The 27,573-nt window shown below is 42.8% G+C and overlaps 1 protein-coding gene across 1 annotated transcript in view; it reads right to left on the bottom strand.

Moving 5' to 3' along the window:
• The window catches only part of LOC121579387 (protein phosphatase 1E), an 81,765-nt gene that overhangs the window by 11,674 nt on the left and 42,518 nt on the right, over window positions 1-27,573 (bottom strand). Inside the window, exon 2 of the mRNA XM_041893952.2 lies at window positions 545-666. Within this exon, the coding sequence (XP_041749886.1) occupies window positions 545-666 (122 nt within the window). The remainder of the gene's footprint in view (window positions 1-544; window positions 667-27,573) is intronic.

The raw sequence follows: 27,573 nt of genomic DNA, 5'->3' as shown, positions 1-27,573 counted from the left end.
CACCATGGCTTTCACCAACCCACCCTCCAAGACAGCAACCTCGTCACACAAATTACCTGAGCCAAAATTATATATATATATATATTATATTATATTATATTTCCCCTGCGTTCTCTTTCTGCCTCTCTCTCTCCCTGACAAAAACACAGAGATCTTAAAGGAGGAGTGCTGCAGGGTTATTCAGACTGCTGTTCCCTTCTCTTCTAAAAGACCTCTGCTCTCGCTTGTTCGCTCCACACAGTGCTTTATTTTGTCACTAACAAAGTAAAGGGAATTCTAAGTGACAGTGGATGACATCAAACTGTGGTATAAAAAAAGTGAGCCAGGAAGCGCAACTGTTTTAATGCTAATTATTAGCTGAGTGTAGCAAATGGTGATTTTCTCATTTGTCCATGGTGTTGACTGAAACAACACCTGAACTGACAAAGACTTTGAATTTAAGCTAATATATTGTATAAAAAGTAACTCTGTCCATACAGTAGCCTAGCTAGGTCAGTACATGACCTGATTTTGCATGTCAGGCGCGGGCTGACAGGGGACTCACGGGGGAAAGGGTCTACTCCATCCTCAACAGTCTTCTGGATGTGGTAGATGGAGAGGTCACTCTGCAGAACACTGTCTGCTGTAGCCCGCGCCAGGGCAGCCGCCAGGGAGAAGGGGCAGTTACTGTAGGAGAGAGAGAAAAAAAGGGAAATGGAGGGGTTATAACAGGAAGGAAGAGAGATCAAAGCATGGGAGGAATAGAGGGAAGGAGGTATAGGGTGATTATAGCAACCCGATATAACAGTCATATACCATAGAGATTGAGAGAGACTGATGGAGAGAAAGATGGAGTGTGGTAGGTTGTGGCTGTAACGTCCCCATCAAGCTTCCTTGAGCTATCATACTCCAATGAGACTAGCCTATAGGCCTACAGTCCTCAATGATCAGCTCTCACTTTAATGATTAGGCCTACCTCATATATCAATTCATTTGACTGTCTGAAATAATTCCCTCCATCGACCAGCTTTAACCAATCCCAGAGTGGAAATCTGTCTGTCTGTACTTTGGCCTGAGACAGGCCTGTTCATTATCCACGTTCCAATCGCTCCACTGACTGAACACTGTCATAATCAACGGCTCTCATGTAATTACTATCAGTTTGGCCGCCCAGGCTTTTTGATCAGTCATTAATCAGTTCAGCAGAGTAGAAAAGCTGCCATGATGAAACAAATGCTTGTTTCGTAACCTATTTTTTTTCTGAGGGATAAGTGACCCAGCCACCCTTTGGGATCCAAAATGGGGGAGTTTCCTAACACTTTTGGGGGATCCTGAGCATTGTTCTGCCACCACTCCATTACGGCTCTTTTAGTTGTGTATAGGCACTCTACCAAGCGTTGAGTGTATTATGAAATCTAGTCCTCGCACTTGAGCCTGGCAGAGCTCTCATGTTGTTCCATTGTATCAACAGTAGATACCACGGGAGATTTAATATGTTTACATAGGGGAAAATCTAGTTCCATACAGTAGCCCTTTCTTGGTGAGCTAACAAGGGTGAAGCCCCTGGATTGATTCAAATGCAATGTCAAACTGTTTAAATTCAATCTTATATTGCAATCAAAATATTGAACTAGTCCTAACGTGATTCCTATACCACAGGTGTCACATTGGGGCTAATCCCCATAGCAACTTGGCTCAGAGACCTAGTGGAAAAATCCCATTTGAAGCGTTGTTATATTGACTATCACTGCTAAAAGTACAATGCTTTTTAAAGACTGTATACAACCATTGTGAAATCCTTACTTGACTGATGAGAAAACAACAAAAGACAAAGAAACTACTTGAAATGTGAAATACCACATTAATTTAGAAGCTCCTTATACAATATGTCATCTTTCTGTTGTTCCAATGGTCCTGGTCCCCTCAACCCAAATAAGAAAAGAAAAGCAACAAATCAGATGAGAAGTGTCTGACAAACACTCTCCCTCTCCAGATGTGCCAGTATAGATCTGTTTGTCTAAACTCAATCTATGTCCCTGTCGGGGGGAAAATCCATTGAGTGATTCTGCGTCAATCAGTAAGTAGCTGGGTCGTTTCAACAATTAGGTGCCGTTTGAAGAGTGTAGCTTTGTGTCATAAAGAGCACATGTTCAACTTAATAAAAAACAAGTTTTCCCATCTCAAGAGGTACAAAATAAATAATACTATAGTAAGTGCCTATTAAGCGCCAAATAAATTAACAGGGTTGACGATTTAATCTTAAATCAGTCATAAATCCCCTTGTGGCAGGGGGAATGGAAGCTTGTTGTGTGTAATAGGGAGGGGAAATTGAATGCAAGGTTCACAAAAACATTGAAATTGTGAAAACATTTTATGGGTAAAGGGGTTGACGTGTTATGCTTGACCCGCTCAGGTTTCCACCACAAAACAACAGAAAATTGCCAAAAAGAGTAGAACCAGCTCTACTCTCATTTTAATATGGTGAAACTTTTCCTTTTAAAAACAAAAAATTCAAAAGAAACATTGAACATCTAATAGTCTAATTACCTGCTGATAATTAGACTATTAGATGTTCAATGTTTCTTTTGAATTTTTTGTTTTTAAAAGAAAAAGTTTCACCATATTAAAATGAGAGTTCAGTTCACGTAACAGGGTTGACCTTAAAATGAGGGACAGGTTTTTTTGTTTAGTTTTTTATCTTAAAATGTATTATTAATCATAAGAAATAAATAATAATGTGAAAACTTGGAGAAATGTTGGGGGGGGGCTTTACTTGGCTCATCGCACTCTAGCGACTCCTTGTGGCGGGCCGGGCGCCTTCAGGCTGACCTCGGTCGTCAGGTGAACGGTGTTTCCTCCGACACATTGGTGCGGCTGGCTTCCGGGTTAAGCGGGCGGCTGTTAAGAAGCGTGGTTTGGCAGGTCATGTTTCAGAGGACGCATGACTCAACCTTCGCCTCCCGAGCCAGTTGGGGAGTTGCAGCGATGAGACAAGATTGAAATTGGGGAGAAAAAGGGGGTAAAATACACACACAAAAATATATCAAAGGGATGCAAAAGGCACTCATTTCGTAGAACGACCCATGAAGCTACTATTGCGCTCAAACCTCCTCGATGGAACTGTGGCTTGGTGACCAGTCATATTTTTTTGTAACATTCAAAACCATGCAATGGCCACAATTAGAGGGAAATCGGAAGCGTAATATTCACATTTCTACATCTGGGTACTCTCTAGGTCAGTGGTCGGCCAAAACCGGCCAGTGATTTAAATTTTTTGGCCCTCCCACAGTTTTTACTAAGATTTTACTTTTGCTTAAAAAAAAGACTCGAAAATCACCAGGAATTCATCAAAACATTTATGAAATCTGTTCCCAAGTATTCCCACAAATAAAAAAGAGACATATGTGATTGTGTCTCAATGTAATCAAGGTATGAAATTATTGTTATTTTCAAATACAATCTCTTTTTGGGCTTAGTTTGGGTCAAATTGCAGTGTACAAATTATTATAATTATGTTCCGACCCCCGACCATCGACTCCGACAAAAATCGGCCCGCGGCTGAATCTAGTTGCCTACCCCTGCTCTAGGTGCCTTCAGAAAGTAATCCCACCCCTTGGCGTTTTCCACATGTTGTTGTATTACAGACTGAATTTAAAAGGGATACAATTTAGATTTTGTGTCACTGATCTACACACAATACCCCATAATGTCAAAGGGGAATTATGTTATTATAATTTTTTTAAATCGAGATTGACATTTAAAGGTAATTTTGGATTGAGCCAACATATGCAGCATTTACAGTAAATATGGTCTCCACGAACATTGCCTTTATTGTCTCCATTAACTTTGCCTTTAAAACATACATAGAGGACAAAAAGCGATCTGATTGAATCTGGTCCCTAGCCCTGATTCCTACTCACCCTAAGAGCACTGATGCCAATGCTTTCCCCGTCTGGAAATAGAACTGCTCAGCACTGACACAGTGTAGCGGAGCTATGTGTTCAGGTGCACCCTGGGGGCCTGAGGCAGCATGGAGTGGGGGGGGTTTACTGCCGGTTTTGACTAGCAGACTCAAACATATCTAGCTACAACCAGGTCTGCCCTGAAAACAGTCTTGGTTTCCACTAATGCGATGCTGCGGTTAAGTGACCTTGGGCCAGGTGCTGCCTTAATCTGGGCAGGTTATACGCCATTGTGGCTCTGAGCTCCTGTACCCATGGTAACCTGAAGCACTCAGTGTGTTGACAACTGATGATGGGGTTGTCATGACAACGGCACTGCCTGGAGGTAACAGGTACAGCGGTTCATCGGGCAGGCGGAGTGAGTGCCCACGGTCTACCTCTGATGTCTACAGGAATTGTGTGTGTGTGTGTGTGCATTTGCAGCAGGGGGTGGCCATACATAGCCAATATAGCCCCAGAGACAAAGCAGGGGGTGAGGATAAAGGGATAGAGGAAGAGAGAAAGGAGGGAGGGAGGAGGGAGGGATAAGCTCTTCCCTTATCTAAGGAAGTGGAGAAGCACACTCTTAGGAAAAAAAGGTTCCAAAAGGGTTCTTCGGCTGTCCCCATTGGAGAACCCTTTTTTGGTTCCAGGCAGAACCCTTTTTGGTTCCAGGTAGAACCCATTTTGGTTCCATGTAGAACCCTCTGTGGAAAAGGTTCTACATGGAACCCAAAAGAGTTCTACCTGGAACCAAAATGGGTTCTTCAAAGGGTTCTCCTATGGGGACAGCCGAATAACCCTTTTAGGTGTGCAGCAGCTCAACAGGCAGTGAGGGGAAAGTGGAACATTCTCACACAAGGACTGTCCAATGACAGGCTGCTCTACATGAGGGTAACCCCAGTAACCAGGCCACCTCTTAAGGCGTCAGCATGCTTCAGTTCGGCTGGCGCCTAGCCGAACTCGGCTAGCCTAACCGAACGAGTGTGCTCGCATACTCCCTTAAAAGACTGCTTGAAAGCTGAGAAGAAATAGGCAATAGTACTGTTTGTCCATTCTGAGACGCCGTAGCCAGTATACACTTCCTCAAAATAGTCAGAATTAATCTAAAATAACTCAAGAAATATGTCATTCATTTTGACGTTTTTGCCGAGGAGATCTTTGTGGCACAATTTTACATCTACCTAAGGTAGAAAAAAACCTCACTGAAGTCACAAATGCGGACGCCTTTACAGTGCCTATCATAAGTATTCACCCAACCTTTGATCTTTTCACATTTTGTTGATTTACAAAGTGGGATGGAAATGGATTTAATAGTGATTTTTTTTGTCACTTATCTACACAAAAGAGTGACAAAGTGAAGAGAAATTACTATAAATGTTTACAATTGATTTATATATTTTTTATAGCTAAAATGTCTTGCTTATAAAAGTATTCACCCCCTTTGTTATGGCAAGCCTAAAGTCCAGGAGTAAAAATGTGCATAACAAATCACATAATAAGTTGCATGAACTTACTCTGTGTGCAATAACAGCGGTTAACATGATTTTTAAATGACTGCCCCATCTCTGTACCCCACATACAATTATCTGTAAGGTTCCTCAGTCGAGTAGTGAATTTCAAGTACAGATTCAACCAAAAAGACCAGGGAGCTTTTCCAATGCCTCGCAAAGAAGGGCACCGATTGGTAGATGAAAAATAAATAAAAAAGCAGACACTGAATATTTTGAGCATGGTGAAGCTTTTAATTAGGCTTTGGGTGGTGTATCAATACACCCAGTCACTACAGAGATACAGGCGTCCTTCCTAACTGAGTTGACGGAGAGGAAGGAAACCGCTCAGGGATTTCACCATGAGGCCAATGGTGACTTTAAAACAGTTACAGAGATTAATGGCTGTGATAGGAGAACACTGAGGATGGATCAACAACATTGTAGTTACTCCACAAAACTAACCTAAATGACAGAGTGAAAAGAAGGAAGCCTGTACAGAATAAACATATTCCAAAACATCCATCCTGTTTGCAACAAAGCACTAAAGTAATACTGCAAAAAAATGTGGCAAAGGAATTAACTTTTTGTCCTGAATACAAAGTGTTATGTTTGGGGCAAATCCAACACATCACGGAGTACCAATTTCCATATTTTCAAGTATGGTGGTGTCTGCATCATGGGTATGCTTGTCATCAGCAAGGACTGGGGAGTTTTTTTTAGGATGAAAAGAAACGGAATGAAGCTAAACACAGACAAAATCCTAGAGGAAAACCTGGTTTAGTCTGCTTTCCACCAGTCACTGGGAGACAAATTCACCGTTCAGCAGAACAATAACCTAAAACACAAGGTCAAATCTACACTGGAGTTGCTTACCAAGAAAACAGTGAATGATCAACAACCAACTTGAATTTTGAAAAGAATAATGGGCAAATATTTCACAATCCAGGTGTGCAAAGCTCTTAGAGACTTACCCCAAAAGACTCACAGCTGTAATCGCTGCCAAAGGTGTTTCTAACATGTATTGACTCAAGATATATTAGTGCTTTTTATTAAAATTAATTTAAAAATAAATATATAATTTTTCTTCCACTTTGACATTACACAGTATTTTGTGTAGATCGTTAACAAAAAATGACAATTAAATCCATTTTAATCCCACTTTGTAACACAATAAAATGTGAAGAAATCCAAGGGGGATGAATACTTAACTGTATAATAAGCACTGTATATGGGGGTAACCAAGGTGACTCGGCCTAGCTCCTCTATAAGAGGAATACTCAAATTAACTTATCTCAGATAACAGGCTATATGTCTCTTTGTGCTAAGTGCCAAACACATTCACCATTCCATTTTATTGTGGGTAACCAGTTATAACCAGTATAGCTACAATACCTGTTTAACATATTGGGTCAATTGTAAAAATTATCATCAGGGAAGTTGATATCTTTTTGGCAGAGACTCATACAAAGTAAAAACATTTACAGCATCCTCTAAAATGTAGGCCATGTTGAAACTGCAGCTACATTAATAACATTTAATAGCAAGCTCACAGGTTATCCTTACCTGCACAATAATCTAATTTAGATAGAGAAGTTAAGAATAAGTCAAAGTTGATCTTAAGCCTAAAATTAGATTATCTGGACTACAGATACTACAGCCCATTAAATTAACTCAGGCACAGATTGTTTGACTAAATGCTGGTTAATGTAATAATAATAATAATAATAATAATAATAATAATAATAATAATAATAATATGCCATTTAGCAGACGCTTTTATCCAAAGCGACTTACAGTCATGCGTGCATACATTTTTTAAATATGGGTGGTCCTGGGAATCAAAACCACTATCCTTGTGTTGCAAGAGCCATGCTCTACCAACTGAGCTACAGAGGAGATTTTTGTATTCTAAATTAAGATTATTCCTTGCAGATGTCTTGTGTACTAGACTCTAATGGTCTGAGCGAAGTTGTACAGGTAGCCTAGTTTGGCAAAAAGCATCTGGCACAGCCAGTTTACGCCGTACAACGCTACTATCAGTGCTTATGTAACTCCTGTGTTACTAGAGAGCAGTTAGCAGGATATTCTCTGGGGTTTAAAGTTGGTGGTGTGTATGTGTAGAGAGCTGGACAAGAGAAGCAGAGAGCTTTTCTGACACCCACACACGTACTGCAGTGAGGTCGTCCGATGACACATGCTTACAACGAGTTGGAGATAAACATAGGGCCTACTGTACCACTGGTGGTTTTTCAAAAGAGTCACGATTATTCTGAAACCACTACAATTCAATGCATTAATGTTGAGTGCTGAGATGACTCCATTTAAAACACAGTACAAAATCTATTTTGACTGAACACATTTTCTATTCCTCGCTGGTATCCTTTTATTCCGCAACAATCTAACTCTCAAATAAACCCTCTTGCCAGTTGGACCCACTTGCTCATAAAAAATACTATTCTATCTGAATGTGGAGAGGACAGGGAGTGGGTAGATGGCCTGAGGGTGTATGGTGGGAGGCATGTACGTTGGTATGAGTGTACAGCATTGTATGTGTATGTGTGTGTAGGAAGAGAATGTGGGTGGGTCTGTGGTTAAGTGGTGTGTGGGCATGCACGTGTGTGTGTGTGTGTTTTTATGTGTGTGAAAAAAATACATGACATAGGTAAGGCATGGTCTCTTTATATGGGATTATAGGGATGACAGTGCTACAGCGAGAGAGAGATGCTAACAGCCTCATCGGTCCCAAGCTGCCATGCCTGCCATCTGTGCTGGTCCACCTCCTCTGCGTTTCCATTCATAGAAATTCTCTCTCTTTCTTCCTCTCTCTTTCTCTCTCGCTAGCTCACATACTCTGTCACTGCCTTGCCGAGAGGGGTGTGTAACGAGGTGGGTAGCCCTCATTGGCTGAGGGACTCCGGCACATTCATCAGCAGCCAATAAGGTCTCCCCTCTGCTTGTGCGACACAGTGAAGCCAGATCGGTCTGAAGGAATGGGGATGATGAGAGAGGCTCTTTTCACACAGTTCTCTTTGTGAATTCTATTTTACAAACGCGCATTGCTTTTTATAGTGACGACAACAGATACAATGCGTTGGAGCTTCATATCTTGCAGTTTTTTTTATCTATTGGCTGACAACTCCTTCACTGGGTTAATTCTACACTGCTCAAAAAAATAAAGGGAACACTTAAACAACACAATGTAACTCCAAGTCAATCACACTTCTGTGAAATCAAACTGTCCACTTAGGAAGCAACACTGATTGACAATACATTTCACATGCTGTTGTGCAAATGGAATAGACAACAGGTGGAAATTATAGGCAATTAGCAAGACACCCCCAATAAAGGAGTGGTTCTGCAGGTGGTGACCACAGACCACTTCTCAGTTCCTATGCTTCCTGGCTGATGTTTTGGTCACTTTTGAATGCTGGCGGTGCTTTCACTCTATTGGTAGCATGAGACGGAGTCTACAACCCACACAAGTGGCTCAGGTAGTGCAGCTCATCCAGGATGGCACATCAATGCGAGCTGTGGCAAGAAGGTTTGCTGTGTCTGTCAGCGTAGTGTCCAGAGCATGGAGGCGCTACCAGGAGACAGGCCAGTACATCAGGAGACGTGGAGGGAGGCCGTAGGAGGGCAACAACCCAGCAGCAGGACCGCTACCTCCGCCTTTGTGCAAGGAGGAGCAGGAGGAGCACTGCCAGAGCCCTGCAAAATTACCTCCAGCAGGCCACAAATGTGCATGTGTCTGCTCAAACGGTCAGAAACAGACTCCATGAGGGTGGTATGAGGGCCCGACGTCCACAGGTGGGGGTTGTGCTTACAGCCCAACAGGACGTTTGGCATTTGTCAGAGAACACCAAGATTGGCAAATTCGCCACTGGCGCCTTGTGCTCTTCACAGATGAAAGCAGGTTCACACTGAGCACATGTGACAGACGTGACAGAGTCTGGAGACGCCGTGGAGAACGTTCTGCTGCCTGCAACATCCTCCAGCATGACCGGTTTGGCGGTGGGTCAGTCATGGTGGGGGTGGCATTTCTTTGGGGGGCCGCACAGCCCTCCATGTGCTCGCCAGAGGTAGCCTGACTGCCATTAGGTACCGAGATGAGATCCTCAGACCCCTTGTGAGACCATATGCTGGTGCGGTTGGCCCTGGGTTCCTCCTAATGCAAGACAATGCTAGAGACCTCGTGTGGCTGGAGTGTGTCAGCAGTTCCTGCAAGAGGAAGGCATTGATGCTATGGACTGGCCCGCCCGTTCCCCAGAACTGAATCCAATTGAGCACATCTGGGACATCATGTCTCGCTCCATCCACCAACGCCACGTTGCACCACAGACTGTCCAGGAGTTGGCAGATGCTTTAGTCCAGGTCTGGGAGGAGATCCCTCAGGAGACCATCCGCCACCTCATCAGGAGCATGCCCAGGCGTTGTAGGGAGGTCATACAAATCAAATCAAATTTTATTGGTCACATGCGCCGAATACAACAGGTGCAGACATTACAGTGAAATGCTTACTTACAGCCCTTAACCAACAGTGCATTTATTTTTAACAAAAAAGGTAAAAATAAAACAACAACAAAAAAAGTGTTGAGAAAAAAAAGAGCAGAAGTAAAATAAAATAACAGTAGGGAGGCTATATATACAGGGGGGTACCGGTGCAGAGTCAATGTGCGGGGGCACCGGCTAGTTGAGGTAGTTGAAGTAATATGTACATGTGGGTAGAGTTAAAGTGACTATGCATAAATAATTAACAGAGTAGTAGCAGCATAAAAAGGATGGGGTGGGGGGGCAGTGCAAATAGTCCGGGTAGCCATGATTAGCTGTTCAGGAGTCTTATGGCTTGGGGGTAGAAGCTGTTGAGAAGTATTTTGGACCTAGACTTGGCACTCCGGTACCGCTTGCCGTGCGGTAGCAGAGAGAACAGTCTATGACTAGGGTGGCTGGAGTCTTTGACAATTTTGAGGGCCTTCCTCTGACACCGCCTGGTATAGAGGTCCTGGATGGCAGGAAACTTGGCCCCAGTGATGTACTGGGCCGTACGCACTACCCTCTGTAGTGCCTTGCGGTCGGAGGCCAAGCAGTTGCCATACCAGGCGGTGATGCAACCAGTCAGGCAAATCTGACCATAACTCTATCCTCCTGATTCCTGCTTATAAGCAAAAACTAAAGCAGGAAGCACCAGTGACTCGGTTAATAAAAAAGTGGTCAGATGACGCAGATGCTAAGCTACAGGACTGTTTTGCTAGCACAGACTGGAACATGTTCCGGGATTCTTCAGACAGCATTGAGGAGTACACCACATCAGTCACTGGCTTCATCAATAAGTGCATCGATGATGTCCTCCCCACAGTGACCGTACGTACATACCCCAACCAGAAGCCATGGATTACAGGAAACATCCGCACTGAGCTAAAGGGTAGAGCTGCCGCTTTCAAGGAACGGGACTCTAACCCGGACGCTTATAAGAAATCCCGCTATGCCCTCCGACGAACCATCAAACAGGCAAAGAGTCAATACAGGACTAAGATTGAATCGTACTACACTGGCTCTGACGCTCGTCGGATGTGGCAGGGCTTGGAAAACTATTACAGACTACAAAGGGAAGCACAGCCGCGAGCTGCCCAGTGACACAAGCCTACCAGACGAGGCTAAACCACTTCTATGCTCGCTTCGAGGCAAGCAACACTGAAGCATGCATGAGAGCACCAGCTGTTCCGGATGACTATGTGATCACGCTCTCCGTAGCCGATGTGAGTAAGACTTTTAAGCAGGTCAACATTCACAAGGCCGCAGGGCCAGACGGATTACCAGGACGTGTACTCCGAGCATGTGCTGACCAACTGGCAAGTGTCTTCACTGACATTTTCAACATGTCCCTGACTGAGTCTGTAATACCAACATGTTTCAAGCAGACCACCATAGTCCCCGTGCCCAAGGACTCTAAGATAACCTGCCTAAATGACTACCGACCCGTAGCACTGACGTCTGTAGCCATGAAGTGCTTTGAAAGGCTGGTCATGGCTCACATCAACAGCATTATCCCAGAAACCCTAGACCCACTCCAATTTGCATACCGCCCCAACAGATCCACAGATTATGCAATCTCTATTGCACTCCACAGGAAACCTGCCTAAATGACTACCGCCCCGTAGCACTCACGTCGGTAGCCATGAAGTGCTTTGAAAGGCTGGTCATGGCTCACATCAACACTATCATCCCGGAAACCCTAGACCCACTCCAATTCGCATACCGCCCCAACAGATCCACAGATGACGCAATCTCAATCGCACTCCACACTGCCCTTTCCCACCTGGACAAAAGGAACACCTATGTGAGAATGCTGCTCATTGACTACAGCTCAGCGTTCAACACCATAGTACCCACAAAGCTCATCACTAAGCTAAGGACCCTGGGACTAAACACCTCCCTCGGCAACTGGATCCTGGACTTCCTGACGGGCCACCCCCAGGTGGTAAGGGTAGGCAACAACACATCTGCCATGCTGATCCTCAACACGGGGGCCCCCCAGGGTTGCATGCTCAGTCCCCTCCTGTACTCCCTGTTCACCCACGACTGCGTGGCCAAGCACGACTCCAACACCATCATTAAGTTTACTGATGACACAACGGTGGTAGGCCTGATCACAGACAACGATAAGACAGCCTATAGGGAGGAGGTCAGAGACCTGGCAGTGTGGTGCCAGGACAACAACTTCTCCCTCAACGTGAGCAAAACAAAGGAGATGATTGTAGACTACAGAAAAAGGAGGGCCGAACACGCCCCCATTCACATCGATGGGGCTGTAGTGGAGCAGGTCGAGAGTTTCAAGTTCCTTGGTGTCCACATCACCAACAAACTCTCATGGTCCAAACACACCAAGAAAGTCGTGAAGAGGGCACGACAACGCCTTTTCCCCCTCAGGAGACTGAAAAGATTTGGCATGGGACCCCAGATCCTTAAAAAGTTCTACAGCTGCACCATCGAGAGCATCCTGACTGGATGCATCACCGCCTGGTATGGCAACTGCTCGGCATCCGACCTTAAGGCGCTACAGAGAGTAGTGCGTACAGCCAAGTACATCGCTTGGGCCAAGCTTCCCGCCATCCAGGACCTATATACTAGGCGGTGTCAGAGGAAGGCCCCAAAAATTGTCAAAGACTCAAGTCACCCAAGTCATAGACTGTTCTCTCTGCTACCGCACGAAAAGCGGTACCGGAGCGCCAAGTCTAGGTCCAAAAGGCTCCTTAACAGCTTCTACCCCCAAGCCATAAGACTGCTGCACAATTAATCAAATGGCCACCTGGACTATTTGCATTGACGCTGCTGCTACTCGCTGTTTATTACCTATGCATAGTCACTTTACCCCTACCTACATGTACAAATTACCAATTATCAATGTACCCCCGCACATTGACTCGGTACCGGTACCCCCTGTATATAGCCTCATTATTGTCTTTTTATTGTGTTCCTTTTTTTATTTTTTTATTTTTTGACTTCAGTTTATTTTGTAAATATTTTCTTAACTCTATTTTCTTAAAACTACATTGTTGGTTAAGGGCTTGTAAGTAAGCAAGCATTCGGCGTATGTGACAAATCAAATTTGATTTGATTTGAAATTCACCTTTCAGCCGGGCAAATAACCTAAAACACAAGGCGAAATATATACTGGAGTTGCATTCCAAGACGACATTGAATGTTCCCAACTGGCCTAGTTACAGTTTTGACTAAAATCGGCTTGAAAATTGAAATTGCTGTCTAGCAATGATCAACAACCAATTGCTTGAAGAATTTTAAAAATAATAATGGACAAATATTGTACAATCCAGATGTGCAAAGCTCTTAGAGACTTACCCAGAAAGACTCGCAGCTATAATCGCTGCCAAAGGTGATTCTAACATGTATTGACTCAGGGGTGTGAATACTTATGTAAATTAGATATTTCTGTATTTTAATTTCAATAAATGTGCAAAAATGTCTAAAAACATGTTTTCACTTTGTCATTATGGGGTAATGTGTGTAGATGGGTGATTTTGTTTTTGTTTTTAAGCAATTTGGAATTTAGGCTGTAACACAACAAAATGTAGAATAAGTCAAGGGGTATGAATATTTTCTGAAGGCACTGTATACAGTTTATTCCATATCTATAATTGAGACCCTATTGGAGCTTTTTTTCTTCTCCCCCTGCCAGCTAGTCTATAGTGAAAAGCTTTCCCCCCCATTTGTTATCATCATGGGAGATGTTAGCGTTAGCATGGTGTAGATCTGTATTGACATGCATAGCGTAGCTGTGAGTCTGGGAGAGAAAGAGCGTAGAGGGCTTTACTGCAGCTTACTGCAGCTGCTGTCTGTGGAGGTGAAAGATCTGGGTCGGGGAGCCTTGCTTTGACGTCATACTGAGAGAGAAGAGGCTCAGCTCCGCTTCACTACTGCACAGAGGGAGGAAGAGACAGAACGACAGAGACAGGAAGAGGGAGAGAAAGTGGGAGCGAGAAAGAGACTCAGCATAACCTCAGATTGAGAACGAGTACCTCTCTCTAAAGCATATTTATCAAACTAATGGAAAAGACTGCTGGCAGCTCCATTGTTCAGTGTTCTAGTCTCCCAGAGACGTATCTCATTGGAAAATGAACATAATGTCACATAACTAGGATCCCAGTGATAATGATATGAGGATCTCTTGAAGCCATAGGCATACCTATATGTCAATGAGTTGAGTGTGTATTGAAGAGAGGACATTTTTGTGATTGGGTGTGTGTCAGTTGCAGTGGTGCAGATTTTGAGGCATTGTGTCTCCGTACAGAGTGATCCCAACAACATTTCTCAGGCAACTGTTTGTGTGTGTATGTATTTACATTTACATTTACATCATTTAGCAGACGCTCATATCCAGTGAGTAAGAGAGAGAGAAGGCAGTGCCCGAGCTCAGACCCATCCTTGCAACAGTGCGTCACACACACACACCTCTCAGGGGGCTCCTGTTCCTAAATTAACTTTCAACTGTCCTTGAAAGCCAAGATCTCTACACACTCACACACTGCAGCCTGAAAGTTTGTCCTTACATAAAGTGTTCCCTCTATGACTTACCTGTATATGTGTTATCCAAACCTTGACTCATCTTATGACAATACAAATGTCCATACATACAGCACTGTGTGTGTGTGTGAGTGTGTGAGAGTATTAGTGTGGCAATGTTTGAGCATTATGCATGTGTCTCAGTGCACACTCGCGCACACACACACACACACACACACACACACACACACACACACACTCACTCTCCTCACAGCCTCTCCTCCTCTCTCCCTGTATCTGTGTGTTGTAGAGAATGCAGGTCATCTCCCGGCAGTGTGAGTCAGGGGTTATTAATAGCAGGATACAGGATAAGGACGCCTCTAAATCCCTTCACTCTGTCCATCACTCTGCCTCTTCCACCCACAGTAATTAAAAAGGCCAGAGCTAAATATACATTTACATTTACATTTTAGTCATTTAGCAGACGCTCTTATCACTGGGCTGTCTTGACTTAGGGATGCACTCCTCCCTTCCTGCTAGCCAGCACTGTAACTGACACGGTCGTGTCCACTGGACGTCACTGAAGTGCGGCTGTGCTGCTGTTCAGAGTGCAGACCACAGCTAACGTCACAATGCCCACCTCTCCTTCGCACACACACTCTCCATCTCTCTCCATCTCTTACGTTCTCTTTTTTTCTTTATCCCTCTCTCCCGTCAGTGTGTTTTGTCTCTCTTTCTTGCTAACCTGAATTATTCTATTTTCCTTATTAATTCACCTCCTGTGTCACAGGAGGTTTGGGGGGCTCTGTATTCCTTTAGCTGAGCAGGTTATCTACAGCAGGGGTGTGTGTGTGTGCTTTTCATTTTTAAAACAGCTATGGCTGGGGACAAGGTGGGTGGGAGAAGATCAATCAGACTAACTGTACAGTAGACTTGTTTTGACTTATTGTATGTATTGGGACTCAAAAATTAAATAGGAAAACCTGGGGCAAGATATGAGAAGTGGTCAACAAGTGGTCAACTTTGGGCCATAACACTGTCAACATCACATTAAAACCACTAAATGTAGACATGGTTAGATTTGGTTGGTTTTACGGACTGTATGTGTGTTGTGGATTTGTGGATTTGTCTCCCCGCTAGCACAGTGCCATTAAGCCATTAAGTAATTAATGAATCCATGTGGAATCCATCCATGTGGAAGGAGCTTGCAAACACAATAAGTAGACATTGTTATGGATGCCTCGTATCAAGGTGGTTCCCCTAGGGGTTTTGTTAAATATGGCGGAATGAAAGTGCATCCATCGTCGCATGACAGCGGAGTCAGCTTCAAAGAGGACATTCTGTGGAGAACAGAGGAGGCTGGTGGGAGGAGCCATAGGAGGACGGGCTCATTGTAATGGCTGGAATAGAATTGATGGAACGGTATCAAGCACATCAAACATATGGAAACCACATGTTTGACTCCATTCCATTGATTCCATTCCAGCCATTACAATGAGCCCATCCTCCTATAGCTCCTCCCACCAGCCTCCACTGGTGGAGAAGCAATCTGCCATGATCCACATAAACAGGACTGTACTCCAATTCCTCCTGGGTGCTATTGGCATATGATGCTCACCGATATCTATAGCTAGGCAGTAGGAAATCTTTACACAAAAAAAAGGTTGTGAAGTGAGCATCTTGGCAGGAACCTGTGACATGGCTGAGGGACTCTATCAAGGCTCTGGCAACTAGCACTGTGTTGAATGTAAATTAAAAGGAGACTGAACTATGCTTATTGACTCAGGAACAACAAAAATGGAAGTCATCGTGTTCTTGGCACTTGGAATAGACAGCTCTAATAGGCTGGCTGAGGATGGACTCTCAGTCTCTGTGATATTGGTCCCTATTGGGGTGGTTGATTTTAGTTTCACTCCCTGTCACTCCCTAAATGTCTACTGTTGATGGCTTCATAAAGACTCTTGAAAACAAATGGCTATTTTTACTCGTAATGGCATGCCATTCTCTCTTCTCTATAGCCGTCCCTTTGTCCCCCCCTCTTCCTTAAAGGGCAGCTGAACTAAAAAAAAAACTTATCTGGTTGAAAAATGCCAGTTGAATTGATACAGTACTAGTCAGAAACATTGATTCTAGTGTAAACATTGACTAAAAAGGGTAAACAGCATCATTTTGGTCATTGTATCTTCCAAAACAGAGAATTGCAAGATTTATGGAAGCTGTTATGTTCATAGATTCCTTGGATATTTGAGGGTTGGGTTTTGATTTTGGCCATGCCCACTTGCCCACTAACACAGGATGATAACACCTAGGGAGAATTGTCATGCACAGAGAAACAGCTGTGCTGATTGCGCTCTATCCAAACGTACGGCAGAACCTACAGACAATGAAACAGACCTGCCCACATTACGCAGCGCCTCAGACTTGTTTACATAAGACAACACATCGCCAATGTTATGTTAAAAGAACACTTGGCCCCTAAGCCCTTTATCGACTGACCACTTGCTGATGTGTTTGATAGTGATCACTCGAGTCTGCCACTGTTTCAGGCAAAATGAGAATTGAGACGATGCGCACTTGCATCCCAACTGCCAAAAATCTAAACCCATTCGCGAGCATCTTGTGTCCCGCCACAACCTGTTTTGTAAGATGATTCGCTATGTAACATTGCCAGACAGACACACACCGGTAATAGATAGTGAAAAAGTTGTAAACAAAATGGAACCGACACACTTTGCCACTGACTTGATAAGCTGATTTAGCTAACGTGGCCTGCATGCTCAATGTGTCTGCTAGCTACTATCTAGCTTCATTGACAAACACAGAGATGGACATTAGCTAGCTAGTGATTTTGGGAACTGATAAACATGGTGTAGATTGTTCTTTATTTACGATAGTTTGTGACACCTTGCTGATGAAGTTGTAGACATGTCCTCAGAAATCAGTCCTGCTGACTTGATACTGTCTGCATTGAGTGCACTACTAGTTTTCTTTTTTTCTTTTACTTGAGAAATATTGCACCAAACACCTTAGCTAGATGTAAAATTGTGCGACTAAGACTTACTCAGCAAAATTTCAAAATTATTGAAAGATTTCTTGATTCATCTTAGATTAATTCAATTTTGAGGGCGAAATGTTGATACCGTGACTAAAGAGGGACAAACAACAATAACTGCCAGCGGACTAAATTCATTCCAGGTGACTACCTCATGAAGCTGGTTGAGAGAATGCCAAGAGTGTGCAAAGCTGTCATCAAGGCAAAGGGTGGCTATTTGATTTGTTTAACACTTTTTTGTTTACTACATGATTCTATATGTGTTATTTCATAGTTTTGATGTCTTCACTGTTATTCTACAATGTAAAAAATAGTAAAAATAAAGAAAAACCCTTGAATGAGTAGGTGTGTCCAAACTTCTGACTGGTAGTGTATGTAGACTATTTAGTGCCAAAAATAAGGGGTACGTTTTTTTTCCTGATCTTTCTTATATCTCTCAGACACTTCAGAACAAACTTCCCTTTGATGTTTGGGGGGAATATCTGTAGTTCCATGTAGTAAATCTGTTTTTCAATGCGTTTGTATGGGTTAATAGCAGTAAGGCCAACTACATTTTTATACTAAAAATTATACTTCAATAAATTTTTTTTTTACTAATCTAAATCAAATAGTTAAATGATCCTTGGTATGACCTTCTCAAAACAATTCCATATAGCTTAGTAGACCCCCCCACACCCTGTCCCCCGGCTTAGACAGGGCTTAGACTGTTATGGGTTAATGCCAAGGCCATCTTGTGCATTCAGTAGTAGATTGTATGGTAGAGCCATCACAGGCCCAGAGCTAGTTTTGCTGAAAGCTCGGGAGCAGATCACGAGGGACCGTAATACTGAACGTAATATTCTGTTCAGATGCCACAATTATTACCTTTGCTCAAGATACTCATGGATTAGAAAATTGAAATGTTCCCTCATCAAAGGTTATAGAACAGGTCACATAGCTATTATCTTTGGAACAAAACATTGATATCCCTGTGGCAGTAAGACCATCAAGAAGGTTAAACTTAGCCTACTACCAGTGATGTTGTGATAAAAAAAATTGGTGGGTAAACTCGTATAGGTTAAAAAGTAATGCTCCCTATACTTTCAAAGCATTGGGAAACTTGTTGTAAATGCAGTATTATCTCTGAAATTGAGCAGACTCATTGTCTGGTTCAAGTGTCACAAAACAATGGCAACTAATGGGACACATTTTTTCATCTCACCCTCCTCTGAAGTATTTGCTTGCTTGAGCCCACAGCAAATTTGCTTAACAAACTCTGGTTTCAATTAGTAAAAGCAGCACTTAGGCTGAAGTGAAAGTGATGCTAGGAAGAGGATACGCCAACATGTCATTATGGACAAACAAAGATGATGTTAGCTTTGGAGCCAAGTGTGAATAGTAAGCCTACGTTGGTTCAAATTCTGAAGACATACTATAGATACATTTGATACATAAGATTATGTCTGTTTGTTACTGTAGTAAGTACAGTGCAAAGTATTCAGACCCATTGACTTTTTCCACATTTTGTTACTTTACAGCCTTATTCTAAAATTGATTAAATTGTTTTCTTTACCTCATTATCTACACACAATACCCCATAATGACAAAGCAAAAACAGGTTTTTAGAATTTTTAGCAAATTGATTAAAAATTAAAAACTGAAATAATACATTTACATAAGTATTCAGACCCTTTACTCAGTACTTTGTTGAAGCACCTTTGGCAGCGATTACAGAGTTGAGTCTTCTTGGGTATGACGCTACAAGCTTGGCACACCTGTATCTCTGCAGATCCTCTCAAGCTCTGTCAGGTTGGATGGTGACCGTCGATGCACAGTTATTTTCAGGTCTCTCTAGAGATGTTAGATCGGGGTCAAATCCAGGCTCTGGCTGGGCCACTCAAGGACATTCAGAGACTTGTCTCGAAGCCACTCCTGCATTGTCTTGGCTGTGTGCTTAGGGTCGTTGTCCTGTTGGAAGGTGAACCTTCGCCCCAGTCTGAGGTTCTGAGCGCTCTGGAGCAAGTTTTCATCAAGGATCTCTCTTTACTTTGCTCCGTTCATCTTTCCCTCGATCCTGACTAGTCTCCCAGTCCCTGCCACTGAAAAACATCCCCACAGCATGATGCTGCCACCACCATGCTTCACCGTAGGGATGGTGCCAGGTTTCCTCCAGACGTGACGCTTGGCATTCAGGCCAGAATTCAATCTTGGTTTCATCAGACCAGAGAATCTTGTTTCTCATGGTCTGAGAGACTTGTGGTGCATTTTGGCAAACTCCAAGCGGGCCGTCATGTGCCTTTTACAGAGGAGTGGCTTCCGTCTGGCCACTCTAACATAAAGGCCTGATTGGTGGAGTGCTGCAGAGATGGTTGTCCTTCTGGAAGGTTCTCACAGCTCCACAGAGGAACTCTGGAGCTCTGTCAGAGTGACCATCGGGTTCTTGGTCACCTCCCTGACCGAGACCATCACCCCGATTGCTCAGTTTGGCCGGGCGGCCAGTTCTAGGAAGAGTAATGGAGTTTCCAAATTTCTTCGATTTAAGAATGATTGAGGCCACTGTGTTCTTGGGGACCTTCAATGCTGCAGAAATGTTTTCGTACCCTTCCCCAGATCTGTGCCTTGACACAATCGTGTCTCTGAGCTCTACGGACAATTCCTTTGACCTTATAGCTTGGTATTTGCTCTGATATGCACTGTCAACTGTGGGAACTTATATAGACAGGTGTGTGCCTTTCCAAATCATGTCCAATCAATTGAATTTACCACAGGTGGACTCCAATCAAGTTGTAGAAACATCTCAAGGATGATCAATGGAAACAGGATGCATCTGAGCTCAATTTCGAGTCTCATAGCAAAGGGTCTGAATCCTTATGTAAATAAGGTATTTCTGTTTTTTATTTTTTATACATGAGCAAACATTTCTAAAAACCTGTTTTCGCTTTGTCATTATGGGGTATTGTGTGTAGAGTGATGAGGATTATTATTATTTTAATCCATTTTAAAATAAGGCTGTAACGTAACAAAACGTGGAAAATCTCAACGGGTCTGAATACTTTCCGAATGCACTGTATATGTAGTTCACATTATATGTGTTTAGTAGTTCTTCTAGAGTAGTGAAGGGGTGTAAAAAAGGTGAGACGTGTCAGCTCTGAGATTAACCGAGCACTGAGACTGGCTCTATTTAGGATAGGGTGACCTAGTTGGGCCAAAGAGGACAGTTATTTGGGCTGTTGTGACATTGAAGGACGAGGAGCCCTGCATCCTGGTATTTTGGCACTAAAAGAAAGAGGCTGGTCGAAAATCCCTATGCATCACAATCATAGCTGCATCTTATACATCAGTGACATACCATATAGAGTGGGCCTGTTTTGATATACTCCGAACAGAAATTACAGTATGGAGAACAGATGAACTGGGGTGGAATGTATTGATTCTGTATTGACTATACCTCAAAGCAAAGTTCACTATCTTATCTGTCCCAATTTACTAAACTTTGCATGTTTATAATGTCATTAATTATTCATGAATATGATATGAATCTAAATAATATTAATTATATAACATAATGTTGACAAAACATGAATAAAATCAGCCTTCCTAAAACCATTCCAGTACCATGAAGTCTGTTCTCATTTATTCATCTCAAATCCAGTGGCGTGTATTCATGGATGCAAAGGGAAGCCAGGCTTCCCCAAAAAATAATATAATTGATATTTCCTCTCTCTGTGTTTCATAAATTTCCTTCAATTCTCAAGAGGCTAAATGTATCTCACCGGAGAAAGCATCCGAGCGAACGAAACAGCGCCCTTCTGTCTCAGTATGTGTAGTGTATCTATCTGATACTGTCTGGTCAAACAGAGTATGACATTGTTGCTGTTCGTAGCATTGCATACAAGGGAAGCCAGCGAGCATTTGGCCTCCCTTGATAACAAATTTTATAAAATAATAGCCAATAAGTGTTGAGCTAAACTGAGTTAGCTCAGCTGTGAATGGTCCTGGCGCACCAAAAAAAAGTGTCAAGAGAAGCCAGTTTGGATTTGGCTTCAGACCAATCACATCAGAAGCCAAACGTCATTGACAGAAAAAAACGTTAATTGTTGCATCTTGTTGTTGTGTTGTTGTCCTCTGGTGGCTACCTAGCTAGCTTATATTGGCCTTTCCTAAATTAGCCATGGATGGAGATAGGGATTTCGACTTGTGGTTTTACTTAATTATCCGTACTGGCCAATGATTATAATGGCGATTCTGATCCAACCATAAATTCATACATTGTGCCCCTGGCCTGAGAGGATGGAAGTTCAACATGTAGCTACATGTAGTATGCTATTGTTAACTAGCTGGCCTGGCATATTGTTTCCCAGGAAGGGAAGTTAGGCTAGCGAGCAAGCATTTTAGCCAAGTAGCCTAGAACAAAAACTAAAAGCGTGTACTGTATGACAGAGTCATAGATCGTTTAGGCAACATGAAAGAGGAAGATGGCATTTGCGTTTCTCTACAGGTATGGTGAGTCAACATGTTTTTTCTACTTGCGCACGCATGCACACACACAGAAATCAGTACCATGACAGCCACATCATATTTAGCTTACGTTGATTGGACTAAATCGTTTTTTGGTATCTTTTAGTTGTCACTGTATTATACTAAGTATAGGTGATTAGATCATGTTGAATGTTGAAGTTGAAATGGTGCTGGAATAGTGGAGGCAGCTCCTGTTTTCTTTGCGACTTGCGGTAACTCTCTGTGGTTCTAAATCAATAGTTGTTCAGTAGTCTGAAAATGTCGGAAACATTACCTTGCTTGACCATGCTGTAGGTTATGTAACTGTTTGTTACATGTTTTGTGGACTTCACCGGACAGATGTTGCTCTCCGGTTTTGTAATGAAGCAAATGTGTGGTTTAATTTATTCTGTCACTGTGCTTTCTTATTGTCTCGGCCTTAGGCCTATATATCACTGTGTCAAGGCATATTAACTAACAGGTTATAGAGCAAGCAATGCAATCATCATAACACACATGTTGTAATATGACTTTTTTTCTGGCTTGGCTTCCCGGGTGATTTTACCCATGCACCTCTACTGCTCAAATCAGCTCTTCACACAGTTGGTCTAAGATGGTGCCCTAATTGGATTTGAGTAGAATAGGAATTCTCTGTGTCATCTACTTTGGTTTGGGCAAAACAGTTACATAATCTTGCGATCTTGAGAGACATTCCAAGCTCGCTACCTTTTTTTTGAGGATATTTCACCTACATCTATAGAAGCCTGAAATAGCTGCCTCTATCAATTTCCAGTCGACCTCACACAAAGACTAAAACAAATACTTATATACTGGCATATGAAAGAGAGAAAGCAGGGTTTGTAAGGTCACAAAAGCTCTGTGCTAGTACTGGTGACGCTGTATGCCGGGGTCAGGGAAGCTGATAGTCTCAGTCCACCTTTAATTGTACAGTCAAATAGGATGGCCGGCTTTCTAGAAGACAAGCTGCACTGGGAAGAAATGCTCTCATTCTTTTGTTTAAAACGGCATAGTGACAGGGTCAGAGTTAATTTGTTTGTTTTCCAACTGCATCCGCTGTTGTTTATTTCGGACCTTCATAAATGACTTTCACCAACTGCTATATTTGGTCACAATATCGCAGGGAGCTTTTACAGGCTGTACCAATACAATGGAGAGAAATTGCTTCAATGCTATGAGGTGTTTTGGAGAGGAAAGCAATCTCCAAGTACTCTTGTACAGTACTTGGTACATGAGTCATGCATTGAACCAGGGTTTGCTTTACTGTTATGCCCAAGCAATTGTTCTTTCTGAAGAACTTGCAATCACAGGTAAAATATCAAGGTTGTTTTCAACTCGGATGCCTGAAGAAAACAGTTAGTCATCTTTGTCATTTTGAACTGAAATTGACTAAACAATTCCCTCCAACTGTTTCAAATTGTTCTCTAATTTGAGGAGAGTAAATGAGAGGTCAGATTTCTTTACAGATCACATTCATTAAATCAGTCGATGTGCTCTTTTGTGTGAAATCCACATTGGAAAACTCCATTACTGTTGATCTGACACACACATTTCCCCATTTCACCTGGATGGGCAGATAATCTTGTCAGTCAATGACGTGTAGGGGTGAGGAATGGAGGCTGATGATGAAAGACAGCTAGGGAATGTTCTCGAAATGAAAATGAACATCCTTCAGGCCTTTGGCAAGACCAATCTTCTCTTTCTTTGACAAAATGCATGACAGCCATTTTACCTCCATAGATAATAACAATGTGTATAGAGCTGCAGGGTTCTAAGCCTGATAAGAGTGTGACCTGTACTGTATATTTCTGCCGCACAAGATATGATCATTGTAGCCCACAGTCTCAGATATTGTTGCATTCATGACCTGTGTGAATTGTCAACTAGGACTATGGCTTTGATGTTAACAGGAGCTTGAATCGGAGGAACCAGACACGCAACAATCAAATCTATTCAGTGCCACTTTGGATCATTTGAGCCCAAATTGACATTTCCCAGCAACAACAGCATCTGAAGGCAGGGAGGTTTTTCGCCTCACCTGCAGATGCCATTCGGTGGCTCTTCATGGGGTTGTACTATTAGTGTGGGTTAGACTCATTTCCGTCAGCTCTATTCACCAATCACCACTAAAAGCCTCCCCAGAGTCTGTTTGCACGGGGGGAATACTGAGCCAAGTGGCTCTGGAAAATCCCATCTGAAGCAGCTCTGAGCATTGAGAGCACTGCCACAAATGGAGGACTATTACAATGGAATGGAACGATACCAAATTGTCAGTCCATTTCTATGATTTTATTCTGTCTATCAAAGAACTCTCTGAAGAGGCAATATCTACACATAGTTAAAGAATGCATCGTATTTCTAGTGCTACAGATATTACCATTCAAAGACTGATCCACAGTTGACATGTAATCTCCCCACACAACATAGCTCTATAGTCTTGTTGTTTTGAATGTCCTGTGCGTGTGGAATTGTATTGGAAAATGTGATTGAATTCTGGGTCACTAAAACATTATGACAAAGGTGACTCTTTAGATAGCGCTCAGCCACACAAAGGGGCCATATCTCCCTCTGTGTCCTAGCCTGGGATTACAGGCTTTATCTCTGGGATATACTGTTTTGCACCACTGTATCGCCAATGAAAGCCAGAGGGCCCCAGATTCTGAGAAACCGCTTTCCATTCCAATGGCAAATTCAGACTTCTGCTGGCCTGGGAAGTACTCAGCTTCTGAAACAGTGTCATGGAGATTATGCCCCTACCTGCCTCCTCCGAGACAGCAGATACGTAATGCAGTGTTAATTTCGTCACTATATTTGTCAAACACCTATTTTTCAGTAGCAATTGACAAGAAGATAACTGACTAAATAGACCCAGAAAAACTATAACTAAACTAAAAATATTTTTCATTTCAGTTGATGAAAACGAGACGAAATTATCTCTTTGACAAAAATCTGACTAGTAAATGGACTGGACAATCATTTTTGGAGAAATTGATAGCTTTTTAGTGTTATTTGTTTGGTCAAATCAAAAGCATGCATGACATTAGCAGAATTGTAACGCTTTTTCATTGCACTGTTTTGTGACCCTTTGACTTGGCTGTGCGAGCAACATTTTATTGGTCGCATCAGTGCGAGCTGAACATTCAATAAAGTCGTTTGAGAACATTGAGTCGTTTGAAGGTTGACTCTAATAGCCTTTGTTTCACAATGACACAGATTACAGAATTGTTGGATGAAAAGCATAATAATCGAATCAAAATAAAATCGTATTTGTCACATGTGCAGAATACAACAGGTGTAGACTTTAGCGTGAAATGCTTACGAGCCCTTTCCCAACAACGCAGAGTTAAAAAGTAAGACAAATGTGCACAAAATAAATAAATAAAGGAAATAGTAACATAATAAAATAAGAAAAATATATAAGGAGTACAGGTACTGAGTCAATGTGCAGGGGTACAAGGTAGTTGAGGTAATTTAGGTAATATGTACATATAGATAAGGGTAAAAGTGACTATGCAATCAGGATAGATAAACAGAGTAGCAGCAGCGTATGTGAAGAGTGTGAAAGAGTGTCTATGTGTGAGTGTGTATGTGTGTGTGTGAGCGTATGGAGTGTGTGAGTATGTGTGTGTGTGTGGGTATGTGTGTGTTGGAGTGTCAGTGTAGTATGTGTGAGTGTGTGGGTAGAGTCCAGTGAATGTGCATAGAGCCAGTGCAAGATAGTCATTGACCCCCCATGCAAATAGTCTGGGTAGCCATTTCATTAACTGTTCAGCAGTCTTATGGCTTGGGGGTAGAAGCTGTTCAGGAGCCTTTTTGTCCTAGACTTGGAGATCCGGTACCATTTGCAGTGCGGTAGCAGAGAGAACAGTCTATGACTAGGGTGGCTGGAGTCTTTGACAATTTTTAGGGCCTTCCTCTGACACCGCCTGGTGTAGAGGTCCTGGATGGCAGGGAGCTTGGCCCCAGTGATGTACTGGGCCGTACGCACTACCCTCTTTAGTGCCTTGCGGTCGGAGGCCGAGCAGTTGCCATACCAGGCAGTGATGCAACCAGTCAGGATGCTCTCGATGGTGCAGCTGTATAACCTTTTGAGGATCTAAGGAGCCATGCCAAATCTTTTCAGTCTCCTGAGGGGAAATAGGCTTTGTCGTGCCCTCTTCACGACTGTCTTGGTGTGTTTGGACCATGATAGTTTGTTGGTGATGTGGACACCAAGGAACTTGAAGCTCTCAACCTGCTCCACTACAGCCACGTCGATGAGAATGGGGGCGTGCTCGGTCCTCTTTTTCCTGTAGTCCACAATCATCAGAGATCACACACCAGCTGTTGTTAACAAAGAGACACACACACACACACACACACACACACACCAACCCCCCTGAGCTTACCTGACGCTGCGGTTCTGTCCTGCCGATGTATAGAAAAACCAGCTAGATTTATATTTTCCATGTCCTTGTTCAGCCACGACTCTGAGAAACATAGGATATTACAGTTCTTCAGATCACGTTGATAGGATAGTCTCGAACGGAGCTCGTCCAGTTTATTCTCCAGTGATGGCATGTTCCCCAATAGAACGGAGGGTATAGGCGGTTTATCCACTCGCCGACGTAGTCTCGTCAAGTATCCCGCACGCCAGCCTCTATAATGTCACCTCTTCCTTTTTCGAGTGTTGGGGATTTGGGCCTAGTCCGGGATGAGCAGTGACTCATTGAAGTAAAAATGTTAATCCAAATCAAGGTTAGTGATTTGTCTAGAAGCTATTTTTGATCATAGGAAACAATGGCGGAAACATTAAGATCTATAGAATAACTATCTTCAAAGTAATGACTTGGGACGTCAGTTGTAAGATGAAAGCTTATTTTTAGTAATAATACTTGTGCACATTACATTTGACCACTTTAGACACTACAAAACAATAAAAGAAAGTTGCTAGTGAAAGCCAGGATAATCAGTTGTACATCACTTGTACATAGCTCAACCGTTCTCGTTCATTTTTTCTTACTTCCTGTCGCAATACATTCTGGTACTTGCAGTCAATAGCGTAATCCAATACTAACCAATACAACAGAAATATGTACATAGTTCTCTCAATCTCAGCTCCCGAGTGGCGCAGCAGTCTAAGGCACTGCATCTCAGTGCTTGAGGCGTCACTACAGACCCTCTGGTTTGATTCCAGGCTGTATCACAACCGGCCGTGATTGGGAGTCCCATAGGGCGGCGCACAATTGGCCCAGCGTCGTCCGGGTTTGGCCGGTGTAGGCCGTCATTGTAAATAAGAATTTGTTCTTAACTGACTTGCCTAGTGACATAAAGGTTAAATTAAATAAAAAATAAGGTGCAGAGGCGTTTATCCCGCTTATACCACGGTTGCCAATGAAAACAAGCACACATTTACTGGTGAAAATGACGTTTTCATTGAGATTTACATTTTGATAAGTAAATTCATACTTTTTCATCCTTCCACTAAACCTGGTTGTTAGTTCTATCGGTTAGGTTGCTAGAGAAGCAGACTTGTTGTTCATTCTATTTGTTTGATTGCTATGCAGGCTGGCAATGTTCTCATCGCTTGCATGCGAGCTAGCCAACTATGGTTAACACA

This window comes from Coregonus clupeaformis, chromosome 13 (genome assembly GCF_020615455.1).
Source record: "Coregonus clupeaformis isolate EN_2021a chromosome 13, ASM2061545v1, whole genome shotgun sequence".
Lineage (NCBI taxonomy): Eukaryota > Metazoa > Chordata > Actinopteri > Salmoniformes > Salmonidae > Coregonus > Coregonus clupeaformis.
This window is presented reverse-complemented; position numbering and strand designations above follow the sequence as displayed.